General features: G+C 47.9%; 1 protein-coding gene across 1 annotated transcript; it reads right to left on the bottom strand.

Annotated features, from left to right (window-relative positions):
• Nucleotides 1–423: 423 nt before the first annotated feature.
• EARS2 (glutamyl-tRNA synthetase 2, mitochondrial) lies at nt 424–23,763 on the bottom strand. The gene is made up of 9 exons (XM_045461235.1): nt 23,441–23,763; nt 21,021–21,176; nt 17,927–18,116; nt 14,119–14,591; nt 12,638–12,746; nt 10,078–10,231; nt 9,853–9,983; nt 3,413–3,548; nt 424–2,953 (listed from the first exon to the last, which is right to left on the bottom strand). The coding sequence occupies exons 1-9, from the start codon at nt 23,577–23,579 to the stop codon at nt 2,870–2,872; spliced, it is 1,572 nt and encodes a 523-aa protein (XP_045317191.1). The 5' UTR covers nt 23,580–23,763; the 3' UTR covers nt 424–2,869.
• Between the last annotated feature and the right edge of the window lie 2 nt (nt 23,764–23,765).

Below are 23,765 nucleotides of genomic sequence, written 5' to 3'. Positions count from 1 at the left end.
ACTCAGTAAGGAGTTGACCTTGGGCTCTGAGTTGTCATAAGCCTGAGTTTAAATCCTTGCTTTGCCTCATACTATAACCTCAGAACAGTTCATCAACTCTTCTGTGCCTCAGTTTCCCTACCTGTAACACAGATATGAGACTACCTTCCTCATGTGGTTCTGGAAATTGAATAAGGACGGACTACAATGTTTACCAGCATAATATGAGGCACAGCAGTGGTTGAGGCTCACATATGTGCACAATAAACCCTAAGTATTAGTATTCTGCATCTCCTTCTGTGGGAAATACCTGTTGTTTCTTCATTACCCCTTCTTCTGGAAAAAGCTTCCTACTTTTCCTTGGGGATGACTCTTCCTGCATTGGATATAATTCTTGAGGGACTACCTATTCCTGGCTAACAAATGGCAACACAATCACAGTTCTAACCGCTGGTGTCTAAAAAGACATTCTCTCTTTATTTTTTTTTTTTTTTTACTTTATTTTTATTTATTTTGAAAGAGAAAGAGAGCAAGCAAGGGAGAGACAGAGAAAAAGGGAGACAGAATCCCAAGCAGGCTCCGTGCTGTCAGAGCAGAGCCTGATGCGGGGCTCGAACTCACGAACCGTGAGATCATGACGTGAGCTGAAATCAAGAGTCAAAGGTTTAACCGATTGAGCCACCCAGGCTCCCCAAGACACTCTCTTTTTAGAATCTAAATCTTTTAGAGGCACCTGGGTGGCTCAGTTAGAAGAGCATGCAATTCTTGATCTCCAGGTTGTGAGTTTGAGCCCCACCTTGGGTGTAGAGATTACTTAAAATAAATAAAATTAAAAAAAAAAATCAAAATCTTTAGATGAGTCATCCAGAACTAAAAGAGAAAACACAGTAGGGAAACAAACCACAGCAACAAAAAAACTAGCCGAGATTCAGACATCCCCACTGAAGAACAAGACTGGCCATTAGCTCCTGCTGCCTCCATAAACAGAGCGCCCTGGATTCCTGTCTTTTCCAAGCCCTGATTCTTTGGCTTTCTCATAGATTCCTGGACTCTCCCACGGACTTAAACTCTCCATAAACCCATAGTCTCCAATCAACTTATGTTCGGCAGAGTTGGTTTCTATTACTTGCAACCAAAGAACTTCATCTGATGTATTTTTTGAAGCGAAGACTAGGACTGCGCAAAGCAATAACAAACCCTAAATCCCCTTTCCCTACTCTTCCTGGGCAAAAGGCTATCTATTGCTGGGTGACAAATTATCCCTAAACCAAGTGACTTGAGGCCATAAACGTTTATTATCTTATAACCTGTGTGTGTCCAAAACTCAGGAGCAACTTTTCTGAGTGGTTCTGGCTCAGGATCTTTCATGAAGGATGGTGTCTGAACACCTGACTGGGGCTTGGAAGACCTGCTTCCAAGATGACTCACTCACATGGCTGCGGGCAGGAAGTCTCAGCTCCCTGTCCCAGGGATGTCTCCAGAGGGCTGCCCGAGTGTCTTTGTGATGTGGAAGTTGGCTTCCCACAAAGCAAGGGATCCAAGAGGATAAGACAGAAGCCACGAGGCATCACAAGTCGGCCCTACTCAATGTGACTTCTAGGACGGCGGAATGACTGGGGGACATTTTGGAGGCTGGCTGCCACACAGGAAAAGCTTAGGAGCCCCAGCAGGGTCTTTTTCAAATTTTTATTTTATTTTATTTTTCCAGTACAGCTTTTATAGGCAGACATGATCCTCCTTTCTCTTTAGCTATTCCTATTCACCCCAATGAAAACACCTATTTCAGGGGCACCTGGCTGGCTCAGTCGGAAGAGCATGTGACTCTTGATCTCGGGGTTGTGGGTTCAAGCCCCATGGTGGGTGCAGAGATTACTTAAATAAATAAAAGTTAAAAAAAAAAAAAAAAAAGAACATCTTATTTCAGAAACCCGCAGACAATGACTTACAAGAATGGGCAGAAGGAGGAGGTAGGTATGAAGAAAAAGGTGTAAAACAGGGGGGATGAAGGTCTCCAGTCCGAGGACTAGGTCTGGAGAACTAGAAAAGAGGAAGAAAGGGCGTTTAGAGAAGGAGACACAGGCGCCCGAATACAAGGACAAAGCAGAGTGTGTAAGAGTGGTATAAAGCATAGTGCTCGCCCTCGGCAGACGGTCACTTCTTTTACAAGCCCCAGAGAGTTTGCCATCCAGTTCAGCCCTGCTGGTGTCATTCATCTTTTACTGCTTCACCTACAAGCGGGGCCTGAACACTGGGACCCGTGAGTCCAGGGAGATGCCAAGCTGTTAGGGGCTGCACTGCATCCCCTCAACACTCCTATGCCGAAGCCCTAACCCCCAGGACCTCAGAATGTGACTGTGTGTGGAGACAGGACTTCTAAAGAGGTAAGTTAAAATTGGGCCATGAGGGTAGGCCTTAATCCAATCTGACCCGTGTCCTCATAAGAAGAGATCTGAACACCCAGAGAGACACCAAGAGCACACACTGAGGAAAGACCATGTGAGGACACAGAGAGAAGGTGGCCAATGGCAAGCCAAGGAGAGAGGCCTCTGGGAAGCCACATCTGCTGACACCTTGAACTTGGGACTTCCAGACTCCAGAACTGTGAGGAAGTAACTTTCTCTTGTTTAAGCCATTACGGGAGCCTGAGCTGAATATGACACAAGCCCTCGTGAACCAGCTCCTAACCTGTGCTGTGTAATGTGGTGTCAGAACCAAGCACGAGGTGAGAGGAAGCCATAAACGCATTGGGTGCACCCAGAGACCATTTCCACTCGGGATTCCTTCTGTGAGCTTCCTGATGGACCCCAGGCCCCTTCTGCTTTGCTCTGAAGGCAATTTCCATGCATGTCCAGGTTCCTAGAGCTGCCTCTTCCTCTGTCATATCTTCTCTCTAGCTGGAAAGCACCTTTTGTATTCGTTCCCGTACTTCCTTCGCTCCCAAGGACACCATCATCTCAGCTACCGGAGGTCCTTGCTAAGAACAAAAAGAGAAACTGCCTTATTGCCTTATACTGCCTAAAGAACTAAAGCCCAGCCCCAGTCTGCAGGCGCTACGCCCCAGGCCAACCCCAGTGCCGCTGCCTGCGTCTGAAGGGGCACAGTTAGCGTTGCGTTGTCTTTACTTTCCGTGGCCAAGGATGGGTCCCAGGAGCCCGTTTTCCCGTGGTGATATGTCTATTGGCCCCCCATCAACCGCCAGCTCCATGCAGGCAGGGAGAGTGCATGTTTCATTCACTACTGGGCCCACTGTACCCAGAACGGTGCTTCTGCGTAGTAGGTGCTTCCATAAATACTATCTGCTGAGAGACTGAAGGGAGTGATCGTGTTTCATTTGTCTTTGTACCCCCAAACCAGAGAATGACTGCCATTGAATGTCAGCTGAACGGATAAATGAGGGGCTCCAGGGAACAGTCCAGCCCATCTGCCCACTTACTCGCTGTCCACTGAGGGCCACTCGGAGGACTTGCATCACGTTGCTGTGTTTGGTCCCCTCCAGACCTTCTGATACCTTCTTCAGTTCTCCACTCAGCACGTCCTGAGTTAAGCTCATACCGGGTCCTTCTAAAAGCCTAGAAAAGAGGGGCGCCTGGCTGGCTCAGTGGGAAGAGCATGCAACTCTTCATCTAGGGGTTGTGAGTTTGAGCCCCATGTCAGGTGCAGAGATTACTAAAAAAAGGTAAATAAACTTAAATAAATAAACAAAAGCCTAGAAAAGAGCCAGTCTATGAGGGCCTGCATGGGCCAGTGGCAAGTAGGTAAGAGGGAGGATTTCCGAAGATTAACATTCACAACCAGTGTTCAAGTCTGCTTGGGGGAGAAGGGAAAGAAGAAGATCCCCATCCCTTTCCAATTTGAGAAAAAAAACAAAACAAAAAAAAAACAACTAAGGAACCAAATACACAGATAATCCAAGCACAATACAGGAAAACGCAGATGGTACCACAGTAAGAGGATTTACTAATTTCTACCTCAAGGTCATGTGATCGCTATGCCTCAGTTTTCTCATCTATAAAGTGGGGATAATAATAGTGTCTGTAACTCACAGGGCTATGGTGGGGCTGAGTTCAAACCTGTTAGGCACTAAGTACGTTGCTTGAATAGACAGTAAACACTCTGAAACACTAGATCTTGTATTTCATTTAGAAATTAAACATTAGTGGGGTGCCTGGGTGGCTCAGTCAGCTGAGTGTCTGACTTTGGCTCAGGTCATGATCTCACGATTTATGTGTTCGAGCCCCTAATCAGGCTCTGTGCTGACAGCTCGGAGCCTGAAGCCTGCTTTGGATTCTATGTCTCTCTCTCTCTCTCTGACCCTCCCCCACTCACATTCTGTCTCTCTCTCTCTCTCTCTCAAAAAAATCAACAAACATTAAAAAAAAATTTTTTTAAAGAAATTAAACATTAGCTAATATTTATTATATCCAAGAGCTCGGAAACATTGCAAGAGAATCTAAAAACAAACTCAGAACAGGTTAGACACAGGATGGAAGAATGAAGCCCCCTGTGAAATTACTTGAAACACAGCTTTAGGACTGGCAGAGGGGAGACTCTTTGGGCAGGGGAGAGGGCTTGTAGCACAGAAGGGCAGAAAGAAAGAGACTTCGGGAGACCCCGGCTCCAGTAACAGTACTGCCACCAACCTGCTACAATCATTCTTTTATCTTATTTTAATTTTTTTAAATGTTTCTCTATTTTTGAGAGACAGAGAGAGAAAGAGAGACAGAGAGAGATTCCGAAACAGGCCCCAGGCTCCAAGCTGTCAGTACAGAGCCCAATGTGGGGCTCCAACTCACAAACCGTGAGATCATGACCTGAGCTGAAGTTGGATGCCTAACCAGTTGAGCCACCCAGGTGCCCCTACAGTCATTCTTTAAAAAAAATTTTTAGGGCAACAGCCATGATCTTGAACTCCCCACTTGCCTGTATTCTGGGACACGACAAAATTTAAGTCTATCAGATCTGCCACATCCATGCTGGCCTTTATGAACTCCCCAATAAAGTCACAGATGCCACCTTCCCAGATGGGAAAAGAGTGGCCAGGAACAGCACCTTGCACAGCTGCATGAAGAAGTAGGTGACCCCAGGGGCGCCTGGGTGGCGCAGTCGGTTAAGCGTCTGACTTCAGCCAGGTCACGATCTCGCGGTCCGCGAGTTCGAGCCCCGCGTCGGGCTCTGGGCTGATGGCTCAGAGCCTGGAGCCTGTTTCCGATTCTGTGTCTCCCTCTCTCTCTGTCCCTCCCCCATTCATGCTCTGTCTCTCTCTGTCCCAAAAATAAATAAACGTTGAAAAAAAAAAAAATTTAAAAGAAGTAGGTGACCCCAGCCTGTGTGCACTTCCAGAAGGGCTTGCACTCTGATAGGCCACTGCACCTGTAGGTGACAAAGTCAGGGACGTTGGCCAGCATGAAGCAGTTCTCAAAGTGGAACAGGGTTATGGTGCCGGCTGCCTGGGACCACCAGAGCACAGGCTGCTGCATCAGCCAGCCTGGCGCCCACCTCTTGCTACAAACATTCTTTGCCCACAAGTTGAAGCACGTAAGGATCTAAAATCCAGTAGGCCAGGGGCACCTGGGTGGCTCAGTCAGTTGAGCGTCCAACTCTAAATTTTGGCTCAGGTCATGATCTCGTGGTTTGTGAGTTTGAGCCCCACATCGGGCTCCATGCTGGCAGTGTGGAGTCTGCTTGGGATTCTCTCTTTCCCCCTCTCTCCCTACCTCTCCCCAGCTTGCACTCTCTCTCTCTCAAAACAAATAAACTTAAAAACTTTTTTAGTTAAAAAGTTAAAGTTAAAAAAGCTTAATGAGTTAAAAAAAAAAGCATAAATGTTTAGAAAATAATAATAAAATCCAATAAGCCAATCGCCCTCTGCTTTGCTGGTAGCCAGCTGAGATCCTCTCTCATCAGTGTGTTTTGAGTTTCAAGAGAGATTCCCCATTCAGTTAGAGCTTGACTTGCCAAAAAATAAAATAAAATAAAATAAAATAAAATAAAATAAAATAAAAAATTTCTGAGTTGGAGGGGCACCTGGTGGCTCAGTTGGTTGGGGGTCCAATTTTGGCTCAGGTCATGATCTCATGGTTCATGAGCTCGAGCCCCATGTCGGGCTCTGTGCTGACAGCTCAGAGTCTGGAGCCTGCTTTGGATTCTGTGTCTCCCTTTCTTTCTAACCCTCCCCTGCTCTCTCTCTCTCTCAAAAATAAATAATAAACATTTAAAAAAATTGTTAATCTCTGAGCTAGAGCAATGGATGGGAGCAGGGTGGGTGGGCCTGTATTTTATAGCACCTTCTCAGTCCCCCTCAGCTATTACAGAGATTCCAAAGTGGAAATGCTGCAGAGGGCCTGGACAGTTCCACTGGTGCGGATGGTCCACAATGCCAACTAGGGTACTGCCCGTGCTCAATGGGGTCCAGACAGTCCCCTGCCACTGATAGGCTTCACGTGGAGGGTGATTGGCTGGGGGACCCGTGCTCGTAAGTAATGGGAAGAAACTGCCTCTTGGTACCAACAGATTCCCTTACTAACTCTGGATTCTGAGCCACTGAGTTTCAACAGGAGGCAAAAATAACCATGCTTATTGCATCATTAACTCGGCCACGTGCTTATTATTATTCCTATATCCAGAAGATAAAATACAGAAAATATAAAATTTAACACGGAGGGGCCCCTGGCTGGCTCAGTCAGTTGAGCATCTGACTCTTAATCTCAGCTCAGCTCAGGATCTCACAGTTTAAGGGTTTGAGCCCCACTCTGGGCTCCTGGCTGACAGTGCGGAGCCTGTTTGGGATTCTCTGTCTCCCTCTCCCTCTCCCTCTCTCTCTCTCTCCCGCCCCAGTTCATGCTCTTTCTCTCCCAAAATAAATAAATAAACTTAAGAAAAAAAAATTTTAATGTGGAAAATGGGGTGCCTGGCTGGCTTGGTCAGTAGAGCATGCGACCCAATCTCAGGGTCATGAGTTTAAGATCCATGTTGGGCATGAAACCTACTTAAAAAAAGTTGTTAAAATTTACCATAGGAAAACACAGGAACTCTCCTCTATGCCACTGTGGGGAAGCAGGCTGCTAAGGAGCTGGTAGAAGAGGGACAGGCCACAGGCAATGGCAGCTCAGGACACATTAGAGCTGGCCCAGAGCTTGGCGTGGGTACAGAAGGGACTTCTAAGAAATCTGGCAGCTTCAGAACACTTGGGTGTCAGTTTTCCCGTCCTGAGTGGAGCCCCAGAGTGTCTCTGAAATCTAACCCCATGGCAGGGATGTGGAGTTAAGGCAATGGTCCTGGTGAATTAGCACTAAGAGCTCCTATTGTGGAATGCCCTAAATTAAAGGAGTATTGTAATAATGACTCTCGGGAATTTATCCTAGAGATATAAATGCAAACCCGATTAATGATGTCTATATGTGGCTATTCACTATAGCATTGTTTATAACAGCAAAATCTGGAAGCAATCCAAATGTCCATCAATAGGAAATGAGTTAAATAAATTATTGTAAAGTGGTACAATAATGGTCTAAGTGTAGCTATAGAAAATAATGAGGATTCTCTCTAAGGACTGGGCAGATCTACAGATATGTTACGTGAAACAAACAAATCAAAAGACACAGAACAGTGTTACCCTATTTTTGTGTAAAAAAGAAGGATCATTTAGATATAATTAAAAAGGGTAGTAATGCGCAGACAGTTCTGGAACTGAACAGATGGGGGACAAGGATAAAACTGGATTTCCCAATATCTACCTTTTTTATACTTTCTGGGTTTAAAAAAAAATTTTTTTAACGTTTACTTATTTTTGAGACAGAGACAGAGCGTGAGCAGGGGAGGGGCAGAAAGAGGGAGACACAGAATCCAAAGTAGGCTCCAGGCTCTGAGATGTCAGCACAGAGCCCGATGCGGGGCTCGAACTCATGAACTGCAAGTCCTGACCTGAGCTGAAGCCAGATTCTTAACCAACTGAGCCACCCAGGTGCCTCACACTTTCTAGCTTTTAAACTCAGGTTTAAGAGGTCTGAATGGGGGCACTCTCTTTCTCTCTCAAAAATAAATAAACATTAACATAAAAAAAGAGGTTTGAATGTTTTCATAATCAAAACATCAAATTTCAAATTTTAAAAAGACAAAAATGGAGTTACACATCCATATCACTGAATACTCAGACATTACATAAAGGAAACTGCTAAGTGCAACTGCATTTCTGTTGGGGGCTGCAGTAGGAGGGAACACATACCTTTTGCCATAGACCTTCTTCTACTATTTGTATTATACTGTATTTTTTGCCACATGATTTTCTTATCATTTCCAGGTGTTTATTTATTATGACAATACACTGAGGGTTTCTAGATATCAGGCACTGTCCAAGCACTTTGGAGAGAAGCGTATGGCCTCTAGGCCCAACCTCGCCTGGGTTTGAATCCCTGCTCCTCCAACTTACTGTTATCTTAGGCAAGTTACTTAGCCTGTGTCTTGATTTTCTCACCTATAAATTGGGGATAACATTTTAACCAGATACTTTATTAGGTGGCTGTGAATTTCAGTGTATACACATATCCACACACACCCTGTGTACATACGTATACAGACCTAATGTATATAAATAGCAAGTTGCAGGCATGTGTAAGTAAACGCTTAAGACCTACTTTCATCTTCATGACAAAGGTGGGAGGAGGTAGGTAAAATGGACACTGGGTTTTGCTGCCCAGCATCCACCTCCCTTTCTCCTGATACCCCAAATCTCCTTGAGGAATTACCTGGCTCCCATTCTCAGCTCATGTGCCCTGGCTGGGGGTCCATTTACGGCCCAGGAGCTGATGAGCTAACCTACGCCAACGGGCACATCACATTCCCCAGGCCTCCTGTGACTGGTTCGGAGAGAAAAATGTAGCTAATTGGGTTCTGTCAGAGTTCATCTTAAGACACGGCTGAGGCTTTGTGATGTTGGAGCTGTCTTACAAACAGGGCGCAGACATGAGACAGGCTGCTCTCCTTTTTTTCCTTTCATATATAGTGATAAAATTTTTAGCCAGGCTCATGGCTGCCAAGTTAAAAAAAAAAAAAAAAAAAAAAAGTTTTCCAGACTCCCTCGTAGCTTGGCATGGCCATAAGATAGGCATTCTGGCCAGCGAGATACAGGTGGAAATGAATGTGTAACTTTTAAGTCTGTTCCGTAAGGAGTAAGAGTGTCCCATCCCCTTCCCTTTTTCCTCCTTCCTCTTCTGGCTAAAGTATGGATGGTCTATGAGCCACCATGCACCGTGTGGACAAGAGCAGAATCTAGGGACATCAGGACCCTTGAGATATGGAAAAAGCTCTTTAGCCCTGGATCGCCACTTCCTCGTGGGGTAAGCACTGTCATTTCTTTTGTCTGGTAGAGAGCCCCACCCTCCATCTACTCGATACAGAGTCTCTGCAGAAAGAGTAGCCGGCATTGAGAAGTGTGGAACAGAAGGTCAAAGGGACAGAGAGAAAAATAAGGTCTTGGTGACATGTTTTTGGCCCCTGAATTAGGCTGGGCTTAAGCCAGCTTTGGTTGCATTTCTGTTCCTGTACAGTTAAGACTGTAGTAGCATCTCTACGTTAGGGGTGAGGAAATGGAAGCTCAAAGAGATGCCATAGTGACACCACCTGCGCACGAGAAAGGACTGGGTAAGCGGCAACACTGGCAGGGAACCCAGGTGAACCCAACCCCAAACACACTGCCCTCTCTGGGGAGGTTCTGGCTCCTCTGGGAAAGCCCCCCTACCAGAGTGATCATCTTGCCAAGACCCTGTCACTAGCCATGCGTTGTGTGGCAGGCCCCGCAGCCAGTCCTGGAGGAAGGGGGCCCTGGGAGGGAGAGGGAACTCGGGGGTGGAGCCTTGAGCTTGGCCTGCAGAAACTCACCCCAGCACACGCTCGGCAATCAAGTCCACCTTCTCCGAGATGGCGCCCAGCTGCGCTCGGCCTACGGCAGGGCGAGTCCACAGGTAGGAATGTGCCGGGGAGACCAAATCCTGCAGGCGGCAAATGTGACCCTAGGGGAAGAGGCAGTCGCTGAAAACACTGCGGACAGGGAAGAAGGGGGGCGCCACCCATTCCCTCAGTCACCGGAGCTCCCAGACACCACACCTGTCTCAGCAGGATGATCCTCTCCACATAGGCTGGGTCCAGGACATCCCTGTCTCGCAGCTGGCTGCCGAACGTCTCCTCCACCAGGGCCTGCAGCTTCCCCACCAGCTGGCGTCTCTGGGTCTCACTGCTCACCAACCGACGCAGGTGCAGCCTGTAAGAGAAACCAAGGGACCGTGCAGCCACTGGCATTCCCAGTCCCCTCCAAACCCTCTCCCTAAGGGAGCAGACAAGGTTTGAAGAATGACACGTTATATGAGCTGTCCCTCCCACAGCCCAGAAACAGATCATACAGGAAAGGGATCTGGCCCAGGTCTAAGTCAGCCTAAGAGCCCCAAGCAACTCAGGTATCCTGTTGTGTTTCTAAGATAGTAGCTAACATTTTAAACTAGGAAGAGATCACATAAAAACAGAGATTTCTGGCTTCTCTTGGGATATCAGAGAAGATCTGGCTGCAAAGGGCCCTCGTGCCCCACACTTCAATAGCGGGAGCAGAGTGGAGGCCGCCCGGTTTACAGGCACAGAACACTCCAGTTTGCCAGAGCCTCTGCTCCCCAGTGCCTCTCCCCAGGCTTGCTACCTACCCCCGTGCTGGCTGCTGGCCTCGACAGGCACCTGACTTTACAAGGTACAATCTACAAGTGTCTGCCTCCTTGCATAGCTTAAAGCATGAGACTCCGGCACAAAAAGGCAGAGATCAAGAACATAGATTTATAGGATCTGAAGCTCAGAGTGCACAGCTGTTTGAATCCAGGGCTCATAATCAAGAAGTTCAGGTTTTCTTGTCAGTTCCAATGTTCTTCTTTCCAGAATTCTTCTAACTGCCTTGCTCCCTCTCTTCGGGAGCAGCAAAGCTTTAACCAGTCCTCAGTCCCCTCCCTAGGCTGCCCTGGCATGGAAGAAAGGCAGGCGGCAGCGGTGGGGGCATATGTTCTGGGCTCTGGAACTGGGGCAGGCCTGTGAATCAGGCTGGCCCTGTGAGAGGTCTGCAGCAAGTTACATGATCGTCCAGAGCCTCAGGAGGCTCATGTACACCACACAGGGACAAACAGGGGCCTCCGTCACAGGGCACTGTGCAGACTACATGAGGGACTATCTGGAAAGCACAGAGGAAAAGGCAGCTGGAGGCGGGCAGGGGGTCAGGACTGAGGGTTCCGCACATCAGGGGGGGAAGGATGAGACCCTCTGCGAAGCTATCTGGAGCACACGCTACCCAAAAACATAACGATTTTCTTAAAAAGGAGTTAACACCACATACTGAAAGTGTCTCTAGGATCTCCGCAGCAGTGGGAGAAGACCGTAGACAGAAAGCAATCAGGAGACCCTAGTGGCCACGCTTGAGATAATACATGGAAGGTCCAGGGCCTGGGAGACAGGAAGTGCCAAATAAACGTCAATTACCATCACTACTTCCACCACACTTGTGGTGCTGCTCTGACGACTACCGGTGCTACCTTTACTGCTATTACTGAAATAATCACAGCAGCGGCTTGATGCCAGGAACATCTAAACATTAATGGCTTCGGCTGCATTCATGGCAATCCCAAAACTGCATCTCCTCTTGGGTCCACGCCGAGCAGAGCCCACCTCCATCCTCCTCTGGCTACCCTCATGCTGGAGGACTGGAATGGGTCACAAAGTATTTCCCCGCCGTGCCCCATTTCCTTGAAATACCACTTTCCCTACAATCAGAAAGGTAGGGTTCAAGTTGCATTCACTGGTGAATACCCCATTCAAGGGATGCCTGCCGTTTGCTGCGTGAACGGGCTGGTTATGGAACACTGCCCTATGTGTCGTTTATCCTTCTACGCAAAAGAGAGCAAAGTCAGACAACTGATCTGATGTCTGATGGGAGATAAATGAAGTAACAGCCTTCAATACCTGCAGTCAATGCGAATTCTCTGGGCTCATGCAAGTAAAGCACAGAGAGCCTGTCCCCAAACCAGTGCTCAAGACACGGCATCCTTGAGTCCCTTGTCCCTTAAGTACACATCTGCTGGCTTTACCACCAAGGCCCTTAGATGGATATGTCAACAGTGATCTGAACTGTAACTGGCTTTAGAGGTCTGAGTGAAGAGCTACATGAAATGTAAAACAGGTGTCACGAGACAGTGCTCAGTCACTGTGTTGGTGGGGGGGCGGGCAAGGGGTGATTCCGAGGCGAAGATGCCCCTTTTCTCTAGGCCATGGCTAACAGAATCCATGCAAAGGACGACCAGGAATAATGGTAATGACAGAGACAGTACCTACCATTTACAGAACACTTTTCATGTGCCAGGGGGTGTGTACAGCACCTTGATGCAACGTTTAATTTAACTGAACTCCTACAACAGTCGTAACAGGTAAGTACTGTTATTAGCCCCATTTTCGAGAGGAAGAAACAGAGGCTCCAGGAGGTTAGGTGACTTACATGCTCTGTGTTCACAGAGCATCGGACACATGAGCCCACAGTAAAAATCAGGTCCACGTGACTCCAAAGCCCACTAGACCCTCTGCCATGGGTACCCTCATTAGCAAGAAAGCCTTTTTGTACCAGTGGCCTCCCTGCTTCACCACTCACCTGTTAAATTCCGGGAGCTTCTCCAGGTCCAACAGGGCTGAGTGGCAGGTGACCCGGGTCAGGTCAAACTGTGTTATCAACTCAGGCAGGGTCCTGCCCATCTGGTTCTCTGCAAGGACGCAGGCCCAGCCTCAGCCCCCTCCCTCTTCAATCACAAGGGAGGCTAGGTGATCACATTCTGGGTTTCCCATTCCATTCTGACCCAAGGGATTCAACTTCTAACTCTTTTATAGATCACGGGCCTTGAAGGAGCTTTCATTTGCAGAAAGGGTTCTGTCACTCAGGAAAAACAAGTTTGAAAACAATCAGACTAGGGGTGCTTAGTCAGTTGAGCGTCCAACTTCAGCTCAGGATATGATCTCACGGTTCATGGGTTCGAGCCCCATGTTGGGCTCTGTGCTGCCAGCTCAGATCCAAAGCCTGCTGTGGATTCTGTGTGTGTGTGTCTCTCTCTCTCTGTCCCTCCTCCACTCATGCTAAGTAAATAAATAAACATTCAAAAAATTTTTTTTAAATAATCAGGCTAAACCAACCCTCACTGCCCTCAAAGATGTGGGTTGCAAGAACAGCATGCTCATTGCCTGGCTGTGCCCCAGAGATTCTGACTCTGCCGGTTTGGGATGGCGTCTGAACATCAGTATTCTTTCCAAGCTTCCCAGGTGGTTCCAAACCTCAGGCAGTGCGGAGAATCGCTGCGCAGGGAGCTGCTTCTCCAGAGCTGCAGCCCCGTCCCATGCGGTCAGCCAGGCCTAGGCCTACAGGGAGTCTCTGCCGTGTGTCCCTTACAGGCTGCACGGCTTTGCCAAGTCATCAAACCTGTCTGAGCCTCACAATTCTCTTATCAACAGCAAGGATGATTTAATCCTCTAAAGACTGTTTTAAGGAGTAAATGAGATAAGAGCAGAATAAGCAGTAAGCAGACTACCAGTGCCACATTTCTAGAAATCCCCTCCACAAAGAGGTCATCCTAATTTGCTGCTTCTTTAAACCTTGGGCTCTAAGTCTTGGACCAAGGATAAGGGCTCAGTTTGGAATACACTAGGGTCATAGCAGTCTTAGTAATTCTGTTGGAACCCACACTTGCCATAGTGGGAGTAATATAATTATAATAACCATAAGATCTACGGTTTTTGTGCAGAGTGGCAGACACCTTACTGGGTGCCTCATACTCATGAGCTCAGTGAATCCTAACTTAACCCTATGAGGTAAACACTTATCCCCATTTTATAGAAAGGCAGGGAAGGCTCAAAGACCATAAGCTCCTTACGGGAAGGGGTTACATTTAGCTAGTTCACTGTTGTAGCCCCAGCACTTAACACAGCGTCTGGCTCAATAAACATCTGTTGAGAAAAGAATGAATTTAGGCAAGAGCGTGCAGCTAGTATATGGCACAGCCTGGCCTGAAGACCAGGTGGGCCTGAACCAAAGCCCCAGCTCCTCACTGCTCTGGTCCCACTGCAAACTCCCAGGTGGGCAGGTACCTGCAAACCCGGAGCCACAGTTGGTGATGATGTCCAGCAAGGCATCTGGCAGGAAGTCGGCAGCAGCAAAATGCTCCAGGAAAATGTCTCCTTGCCTCTTGGACAGCTTGCTGCCATCCCTATTGAGGAGCAGGGGCAAGTGGGCAAAGCGAGGTGGTTGCCAGCCCAGGGCCTGGTACAGAAGCAGATGCTTGGAGGTGGAGACCAGCCACTCGGAGCCCCTCAGCACGTGGCTGATGCCCATGTGGTGGTCGTCCACCACGCATGCCAGGTGGTATGTGGGAAAGCCATCGCTCTTCAGGATGACCGGGTCCCCCTCCACACTAGCTACTTCATGCCGATTCCAGCCATACACCAGGTCCTGGAAGGCTGGTGCCTCCCCACCCAGGCGGAAGCGGATAGCAGGTTTGGGGCCTGTGGCTAGCTTCTGGGCCACCTGCCCCTGGCTCAGGTTCCGGCACCGATTGTCATACCTGTTAAAGCAGAGCATCACAGAGGTTAGGATGACTACAGACAGACTGAATTCCGTCTTTGTCTCTGATAGTTGGCTGACCTTGGCAAGTCATCTACTTCTCCAGCTCTGTTTCCAGTCCTGAATAGGGAGCGGAGTGACGTATGGGGAAGACAGTAATTGGTAACAGTGTGGCAGACACTTGTGCCTGCCTACCTGCCAGCCTCTCCCTCTTCTTCCTTGCTAATGAGGAAATAGCAAAATGCCTAGTCCTGGGGGTTGAATCACAGCTGGTGTGGCCAATCATGCAATCCCATTCCCATTTGCCAGCAACTGGTCCAGGCCAGACCACTCTAGTCCCTAAGACTCAAAGAAAAGTATGCCTGGAGGCAGGGGAGGCTTAGGCTCTGGGGAAAGAGTGCCTCTCCAATTGAGAGCAAAAGAGCCACAAGAGGAAAATTCCTCTGCTTTCCCCCTGTGCCCTTCAGATGTTGTCCTGTGAGGGCAGAATGCCTGCAGCCTCCGCAGCCACTTGCAACTAGTGTAGGGGGTGGGGCAGGGGAGGTAGGAAGAAGCCACAACAGAGCGCTGATGTCTTGAAGCTGCTGGTTTTATCCTTGAGTCATCCACCTCCAGACTTCTGCAGAGTAAGTGACAAATGTCTGTGTGGTTTATGCCCTGGCTACTCCAAGTATGGTTTGTAGATCCCTAGCAACAGCCTCACCTGGGAGCCGGTCAGAAATGCAGCATCTCGGGCCTCAGCCCAGACCTGGTGAATCTGAATCTGCATGTTAACTAGATCCCCAGGTAAGTCGTCTGCACATTAGAGCATGAGAAGCTCTGATTTGTCCCCCACTCTCTTTTAAATTCTTTATTATTATTATTGTTTTTAAATTTATTTTTGAGAGAAAGAGAGAGAGACAGTGAGCAAGCACTTGTGTGCAAGTGCTGGGAAGGGGCAGAAAGAGAAGGGGACAGAGGCTCTGAAGTAGGCTCTGCACTAACAGCAGAGAGCCCAATGCGGGGCTTGAACTCATGAACCGGAGATCATGACCTGAGCTGAAGTCGGCCGCTTAACCAACTGAGCCGCCCAGGCACCCCTATTCTTTTTTTTTTTTTAAGTAAACCCTACCATCAATATGGGGCTTGAACTCATGACCCTAAGATCAAGAGTCGCATGCTCCATCCGCTGAGCCAGCTGGACGCCCCTGGTTTGTCCCTTTTATTAATTTTTTAAAATTTTATCTATTTATTTTTTTAATTTACATCCAAGTTAGTTAGCATGGTTTGTCCCTTTTAAAAGGGGTGTTCCATTACTTACTCCCCAAAGAATCCTGACACAGAAATGTAAAGCTTGAAAATATACTCATTGACACAGAGCTAAGTGTTCAATTAATAAACGGCTGCATGGATTCCACAACAGAACTTGACTATAATTTTAAAAAATAACCTTCTACCAATAGACAAGTAGACTATTTATGACAAAAAAGTAAAGCTGCAGTGAATATCATGACCTCATACAAATATCCAGTGCTTGTCCAAACAGTTCATTTAAACTGGAACTCAGTGGGGGGTGCCCATGAGAGCTTGACTCTTGACTTTAAGGATGTGAGTTCAAGCCCCACATTGGGCATGAAGCCTATCTTAAAAAGGGGTGGGGCACCTGGCTGGCTCAGTCGCAAGAGCATGTGGCTCTTGATCTTGTGGTCATGAGTTTGGGCCCCACGTTGGGTGTAGATATTCCTTAAATAAACTTAAAAAAACTTTGTTTTAATTTCTTTAAAAAATAAATAAGTAAATAAATAAACTGGAACTCAAGATGTCCTGATGCCACTGCTGATGGGAAGCAAGGTGGTCAAGGGCCACAGGCAGTGTCTATCAAAGCTCCAAACTGGCCCTGCAATTCCTCATCTGGGAGGGTCTCCAACAAACACCCTGCACACGTGCACAACAACATATGTCAACATGATCCATCCCAGCTCTTTCATTGTAACTACAGATCAGAAATGGCATCAAAATTCATTAGTAAGAAACTGTTTAAGGGATGTTACATCTGTACAGTGGCATACCATGCAAGCATAAGAAAAACGTGTGGGCCTATATAGATTGGATAGCCTCAAAAAAGGCAAGTGGGAACGGTAAGTTGCACAATCCGTATATTGTGTGCTGCCATTGGAATGCGGAAGAGAAACAATACGTGTTCATCAGAGTACATGCGTTGAGTGTCTCTGGAGAAGACAGAAGAAAATTCTAGGGGCACCTGGGTGGCTCAGTAGGTTAAGCATCCGACTTCAGCTGAGGTCATGATCTCACGGTTCATGAGTTCAAACCCCACACTGAGTTCTCTGCTGTAAACTCAGAGCCTGCTTTGGATCCTCTGTCCCCTTCTCTCTCTGCCACTCTCCAGCTCACATGTGCTCTCTCTCTCTCAAAAATAAATAAATATATGGGGTGCCTGGGTGACTCAGTTGGTGAGTGCTGTGCTGACAGCTGTCAGTGCTGTGCTGATAGCTCAGAGCCTGGAGCCTGCTTTGGATTCTGTGTCTCCCTCTCTCTGCCCCTTCCCTGCTTGTGCTCTGTCTCTCTCAAAAAATAAACGTTAAAAAAATTTTAAAAATAAACGTTAAAAAAAAAAGAAAGAAAATTCTAACTGCAGTTGTTTATAGAAAGGGAAATTGAGGGGCCAGAGTCAGGGTTAGGAGATCTTTGCATATACATCTGTCTGCCTCTGAAAAAAACTTTACTTACTCAGAATTACAAATAACTGAAGTTACTTTACATGTTACTACTGCCTGAGAGCCAGTGTGGTCGGCAGCTCTGACATGGCCCCAGTGATGCCCACCTCTGGTGTTTCTGCCCTTGTGTCATCCCCTGCCTGGAGTGTGGGCTGGACCTAACAACTTTCTTTTTGGGAAGAGAATGCGGCACAAGTGACAAGATGTTGCTTCCTCTGTTCAGTTACAAAAAGACTGGCTTCTGTCTTGCTCTCTTTTGCTTTCTGTCCACCTTGCCCACAGTGAGGCCAGCTGCTATGCTGTGAGCTGCGCTGTGGACAGGCCCACATGGCAAGGAGCTGGCATCTCTGCACAACAGCCAGTGCAGCCCAAGGTCAGCCAGCAGCCTCATGAGAGAAATGGAAGCGGACCCTCTGCAAGGCCAGTCTTGAGGAAACCACAAACCTGGCCAAAACCTTGACTGCAGCTTTGAGAGAGACTCTGAGCCAAGGGAGCCAGCAGAGCTGCACCCAGACTCCTGACCAGAGGCCGTGCAGGGACCACAGTTTGGGGGGAATCTGTCATGCAGATGAGGGACACACGCGACTTTGGGGAAGCAGCCTCGACAGGCTGGGGCTCTCACCGGGGCGTCTGGTGATTCCTCAGGGCCTCCTTCTTCAGGAGCTCCAGGCGCTGTGGTGAGCAGAAGCAGGGGTAAGCAGCGCCGGACTCCAGCAACGCTTCCGTGGCCTGGGCGTAGAGCTCAAGTCGCTGGGATTGCTGGTACGGCCCCGCTGGACCTCCCCGGCGGGGGCTCTCATCTGGGGGGATGCCTGCGGCACAGCAAGAGAGAATGCTCACCAAATTCTAACGATGAAGATGCTGACAGCACCGGTTCGGCACTGTTCTGTGTGCCTTATGCATACAGTAAAGCTTTTAATCCTCACAACAACCCTCAAGGTTGTTACTGTCGTGATTTCCCTTTTATAGGTGACCAGTTGAAAGACAAGAGAGGGTAAACGCTCAAGGTTGTGAGGCCTGAAAGATAAGGAGTCACGGGGGTGTGTCACCTTCATAGTCCACGCTCTCAACTGCCCTTCCTCTCCATCTGTCCTTTCCCTGGGGAGGGGGAAAGCAGCCCAGGCCCGGAAGAGCTGGCTCCAAAGAACAAAGTATGGTTCAGGGCACAGCCCTGGCTGGACCCCTGGTTCTGCCCCAGAGAAGCTGTGACAAGGGATCCTGAAGATGGGTGAGGGCCGCAGTGCCAAGCACCTGCCAGGCTGCTCTTATGTCCCATGACTTCCATCAAGCCTCAGAACCGCCCTACTAGGTAGACGCCATCGTGACCCCCATTCAGTACGGACGCTGAGGCACAGAGGGGCTCTGTTACATCACTTGGCCAACAGCAAGTGGTACAGATGTGTTCAAAGCCAGGCCAGGGGGCCACAGAATCCACGCTTTTCACCCTGATTGTACTGCCTCAGCCTCCTTCCCCGCAAAGCGGAGCTATGCTCTAGCATGCGGGGCAGTGGCAAGAACGGGACGCACTGGTACTTTCAAAGTGCTCAGCCCGGTACACACATGCAGAACCACTGCGATGGGTGCCGTTATATAAATTCGATTTGTTGTAAGCCACAGCTCCAGCCCAAGGTCCAGTTTCCTCAGGTCACAAAGGACAGATTTAACCAATATACACTTCCTGCAGAGACAAAGGGGACACAAAAGAGCCGGATGGTGGTATTTCTACCCTAAACGGCTTTCAATAAAAACCACTGATTTGTAGACTTTGAAAGGGTGACTTTTGTGTCAGGTAAATTATATGTCAATTACACACAAAAAGGGTGACTCCTAAATTAAGAAGCCACAGAAGTCAGCTCTGCCTCTCCACCACACCGGAGAGGAAGCTGTGCTGAGGGGCTGCAGGTGTCATTTACACAATCGTGCTGCACCAGGGGCTCCAAGGGTAGGACTCTTTCACCCCTGGACCTCCTGTTCAGACAGTGGCTGACATATAGCAGACGCTCAGTGAAATCCAAGTTCTCATCCTGGCCTGCCTGGTACTGCAGGTTCAGTACCGGCCAACTTCTGTCCTCACATCTCCAGTCCCTCTGCTTGGTCACAGTCCTTGGGCCATGCTGGCCTCTTTGCTGCTCCTCTAATACACCCTATGCTTTCCTTCATCAGGGCCTTCACATCTGCCATTCCCCCTGCTTTTTAAATTAAAAAAATAATAATAATTTTTTTTTTAATCTTTATTTTTGAGAGAGAGAGACAGAGACAGAGAGACAGAGTGCAAGTGGGGGAGGAACAGAGAGAGAAGGAAACACAGAATCCGAAGGAAACACAGAATCTGTCAGCACAGAGCCCAACACAGGGCTCGTACTTATGAACTGCAAAATCATGACCTGAGCTGAAGTTGGATGCTTAATCAACTGAGCCACCCAGACGCCCTGCTTTTAAATTTTAAGTTTATTTATTTATTTTGAGAAAGACAGACAGCACGAGTGGGGGAAGGGCAGAGAGAGAGAGGGAGAGAGAGAATCTCAAGCAGGCTGCCAGTGCAGAGCCTGATGTGGGGCTTGAACTCATGAAACCGTGAGATCATGACCTGAGCTAAAACCAAGAGTCGGGTGCCGAACCTACTGAGCCACCCAAGTGCCCTGCCTTTGCTTTGAACAGTCTTCATGCAAGTAGCCACAGGGCTGGCCCCTCACTTTGTGTGATCTCTGCTTTAATGTCACCTCCTCAGAGAAGACCACCCTGTCTAAAACAGCATCCCTCCCTGTCAGTTCTCTAACCTGTTAACCTTTTCTCCATAGCACACATTAACACTTAACATCATGGTGAAAATGAATTAATTTATCTGTCTTCTAATTACTGACAACAGAGTCTCTGTTCAATGCTGGAACACGACCTACATTACAATAAGTGATCTCTTTGAATGAATTCCTTTACTCAACTAATCTCAACTAAGCATCTGCCATAATGTTCTACAATAGAAGATAAAAATGAAATCAGTTTCTGCCCTTTGGGAACCCAAAGTCTAGTTAATAATTTACTGCAGATTAAAATACACATCTCATAAAAGTCTCGGTATTTTTGGTATTTTTCCTTGGAGAACTTAACTGGTTATACCTGTCTTGACAGGTAAGCAATTGTTGACCCAGGGAACACAAACACACTCCTCCTTGTCTTCCTGGGGTTTAGCAGTCCTTCAGATTAAACTTCCCATAAGAAGACTGCCTTTAGAAGCTGTACACATTTAGTTTGGCTCACACAGCGTGTTTAAAAAAAAAAAAAAAATCTGAGTTCAAGTTTAACAATGGCAAGTATTCATTTAAAAAAAAAAAAAAAACAGTAACAAAAACCTGGATTTCTGGCTCCTCTTGGAAGTCAGAAGGTTGGACAAGCTGGGCCAGCATTCCCACATGGGAACAAGGGGCTGGAGCCTTCTGCTCCCCACACGCCTCGCCTCTCCAATTCCATCTTATGCTTGGCCTGTGTTTCCTGTCCGTTCCCAGTAGCACCTGACACTCTAAGCACAGGAACCTCAAAACAGCCTCAGAGCATTTCTTTAGCATCTTTTTTGGGGGGGCACGTGCCTCCTGAGGCAGCACAAATATACCCGTCTCTCCAGGAACTCCTCATTGTCCAGCTTGGGCCCCGTGAGGCTTACTGGCTCCTTTCCCTGCTCCCACTTCCCCCTTGGAGAAGGGTTTTTTCCCTGACCGCCTCACCTGCCCACTCCAGCATGTCTTCAATATTCTCTGCTGCCCCAGGCACAAGGCGGGTCTGATCCGTGTCTTCCAGCCTGAGGATGAAGCTCCCCTGGTGCTTCTTGGCAAAGATATAGTTGTATAAGGCAGTGCGTAGGCCACCCAGGTGCAAGAAGCCTAGTATAAGAAGAGAACACTCAGTCAAGACAGGGAAGATGAACTGACACACCTCAGCCAGACGCAAGTAAGCCCTGCTTGTACCAGGACGTCCCAGTGAATATCAAAGCTCAAGGAACAGCTACCCCTGTCCCATCCTTCCAGTCAACACCGAGACAGACTGCCACAGGAGAGGACAGGGGTGGTCAACCTCTTTAGCCCCTCATCCTGGAAATAGAAGACCACCCAAGTTTTAGAGCATGTAATTTTGTGGAAAAAAAAAAAAAAAAAAAAAAAAGACTCCAACTCTTCCTAACTGCACCCACTGTTCTACTTAGATTTACCTCAAGGCCAAGTTTTACCCAAATAAGGACAGAGGATTATCTACTGAAGCCATTACCACACATCCATTTAACATGTACAAATTCAATGATGTGCTTGGGTGCAAAAAAAAAGCTAATATCTTATCTTCTTTGGTCCAGGCCATGGCTCTGACTCCATAACGAGCCTCTCCGCATCTACAGGTTTAGGAGGCAGCATGGGACCCATAAGGCTCTTCTGGCATCAGGCAAACTTCTTCAACACGGATTATGTGTGACCTTCTGCTAGTTATTACAAGGCAACCACAAAACCAGAGGTCCCCAAGACAGAAGACGGGTCCAGTAATCTGGATTTAAATTCTCCATCCACCATTTACCAGTTGCTATCCCTTGGGCACTTTACTTCATGTGTATGAGCTTCAATCTCCTCATCTGCTAAGATTTAAAAAAAAGAAAAGAAAAAAGAAACTTTCCTTACAGGGCTGTTGTGACCTAAGCGCTGGTCAAAGTATACCCTTCAATTAATTTTAGCTATTAATGACCTATGTTGTTTCATAAATCTGTCTGTAGTCAGCAGCCTTTTCTGTATGGGCTTTTCCTGCAAATCAGAAAAAAAAGGAGAACTATAATCATAATAGAGAATATTGTTTATTAAGTGCTAAGTACCAGACCTTGCTAAGTGCCTCAGTTGCATTAGCTCAAACCCACAAGACAGGAACTATTACTAGCCCTGTTTGGCAGAAGGTAAAACTCAGAAGCTCAGGAAGGTTATGCAATTTGCCCATGTCACACAGCTAACAAACGGCAAAGCTGGCAATTTGGACCCAGCCAACCTCAGACCTTGTGGCCCCCAACCACTACATGAGTGCTGTGCAAAGCCAAGTACAGACACTTGCTGGTCTAGAAACTGCTGCCAGTTCATAACCAAGTAAGTACAGAAATTGAGAAAAAATATTTAGAAACAGCAATTTGACAGAGTAATTTTATATTTGGTGAATTCAACAGAAATAGGCTCGTATTTTGTATGCTTTCAATATTTGTCCTTTTTAGTAACTCATTTCTGTTGGTTATATAAAAATACTGATCCATAATCAATTAGACATTAAAAACCAGTCCTGTCACCATGGTCTGAGAGGCCGGCTCTACACTCTGCTGCCTGCCAGGAAAGATCCTGTCACTCTGTGCAGGTGGGATCTTGACACAAAGGCTTACATGTGGACCCACAGGTTCTGAATGAGAGGAATGCTCAGTGTGGAGAGGGCAGAAGGAAGCCTCCGTGAGAAAAACAAACCGGGGGGAAATGGTGGGGACACCCTGACAAGCTCTCCACTAGGGCATACAGTGAGTCTCTGCCTAATTCTTTTGGCTTGCTGAGTGCCAACATTAACCACAGGGCCTTTGTACCTGCAATTTCCTCTGCCTAAAGTCCCTCTTATGGACTTCATACAGACTTCACATACATAGACTTCTTGTCTTTCGGTTCTCAATTCAAACGCTACATCCTCAACACGCCCTTCTTGAGCTTCCTATCTAACCCCCAGACCCCTACTCTGCTTCATTTCTCTCATGGCATCTGTAACTAAAACTACAGTTATTTTTACACGTATTTGTCGCGGCTATAATGTATACTATAGGATAGGCTTCTTGAGAACAAGAGCCAAAAACGTTCCTGGAGACCACGGCATCCCAACGCCTAAAACAATACCTGGCACACTGTTGGTCCTCAATAAACATTTATTGAATACATGAAAAAGGGACCGAAAGAAATGGTACAGTTCGATAAACACAACGAACTTCCTGGCAATGTGAATAAATTACGCTCGTGGGCCTACTTCTACGCCTGCAAAATAGGGTCGCGCTGCCCGCCCAGTCTGACTCGACCGGAAGGGATTCGTTCGGGTATATTCGGGGGGCGGACACGGTACGATGGACTTCGACCTACAGCGTCACGTCCGCCCAGGTTACCTGTGGGGCTGGGGGCGAACCGCACCCGCACTGCAGCCCCGGGATCAGTGCCCATGCTGGCCTCGCGCCGTCCTACGGGGCGGCCCAAGGCCGCGGGGGGCCTCGCCGACTGCAGCAGCCTCTTCAGAAGCACCGCCATTTAGGATGGAACCGCACACGTGGGCTTCTCGGTGCATCACTTCCGAGGACCCCTTCCAACCAATCCGCGTCTGCCACAGAGGGCGCAGCCCCGCCCCTTAAAGGCGCAGGCCTCCTAGCCTGCAAGCCCACACTCCCCAACGCCGCTCCGGCCCCACTAGGCCTCTAGGGGGCAGAGCCCATCGAG

This window comes from Leopardus geoffroyi, chromosome E3 (genome assembly GCF_018350155.1).
Source record: "Leopardus geoffroyi isolate Oge1 chromosome E3, O.geoffroyi_Oge1_pat1.0, whole genome shotgun sequence".
In the NCBI taxonomy this organism is placed as follows: Eukaryota; Metazoa; Chordata; class Mammalia; order Carnivora; family Felidae; genus Leopardus; species Leopardus geoffroyi.
This window is presented reverse-complemented; position numbering and strand designations above follow the sequence as displayed.

Excerpts from the sequence above, each read along its gene's own strand:
- EARS2 (XM_045461235.1), bottom strand. The coding sequence starts at position 23,579 with ATGGCGGTGCTTCTGAAGAGGCTGCTGCAGTCGGCGAGGCCCCCCGCG. Across the intron at positions 10,232-12,637 it reads AAGCTCCCGGAATTTAACAG|GCTGCACCTGCGTCGGTTGG; the intron begins GTGAGTGGTGAA and ends TTTCTCTTACAG. Across the intron at positions 2,954-3,412 it reads TGGCCCTCAGTGGACAGCGA|CAAGGACCTCCGGTAGCTGA; the intron begins GTAAGTGGGCAG and ends TTTTGTTCTTAG.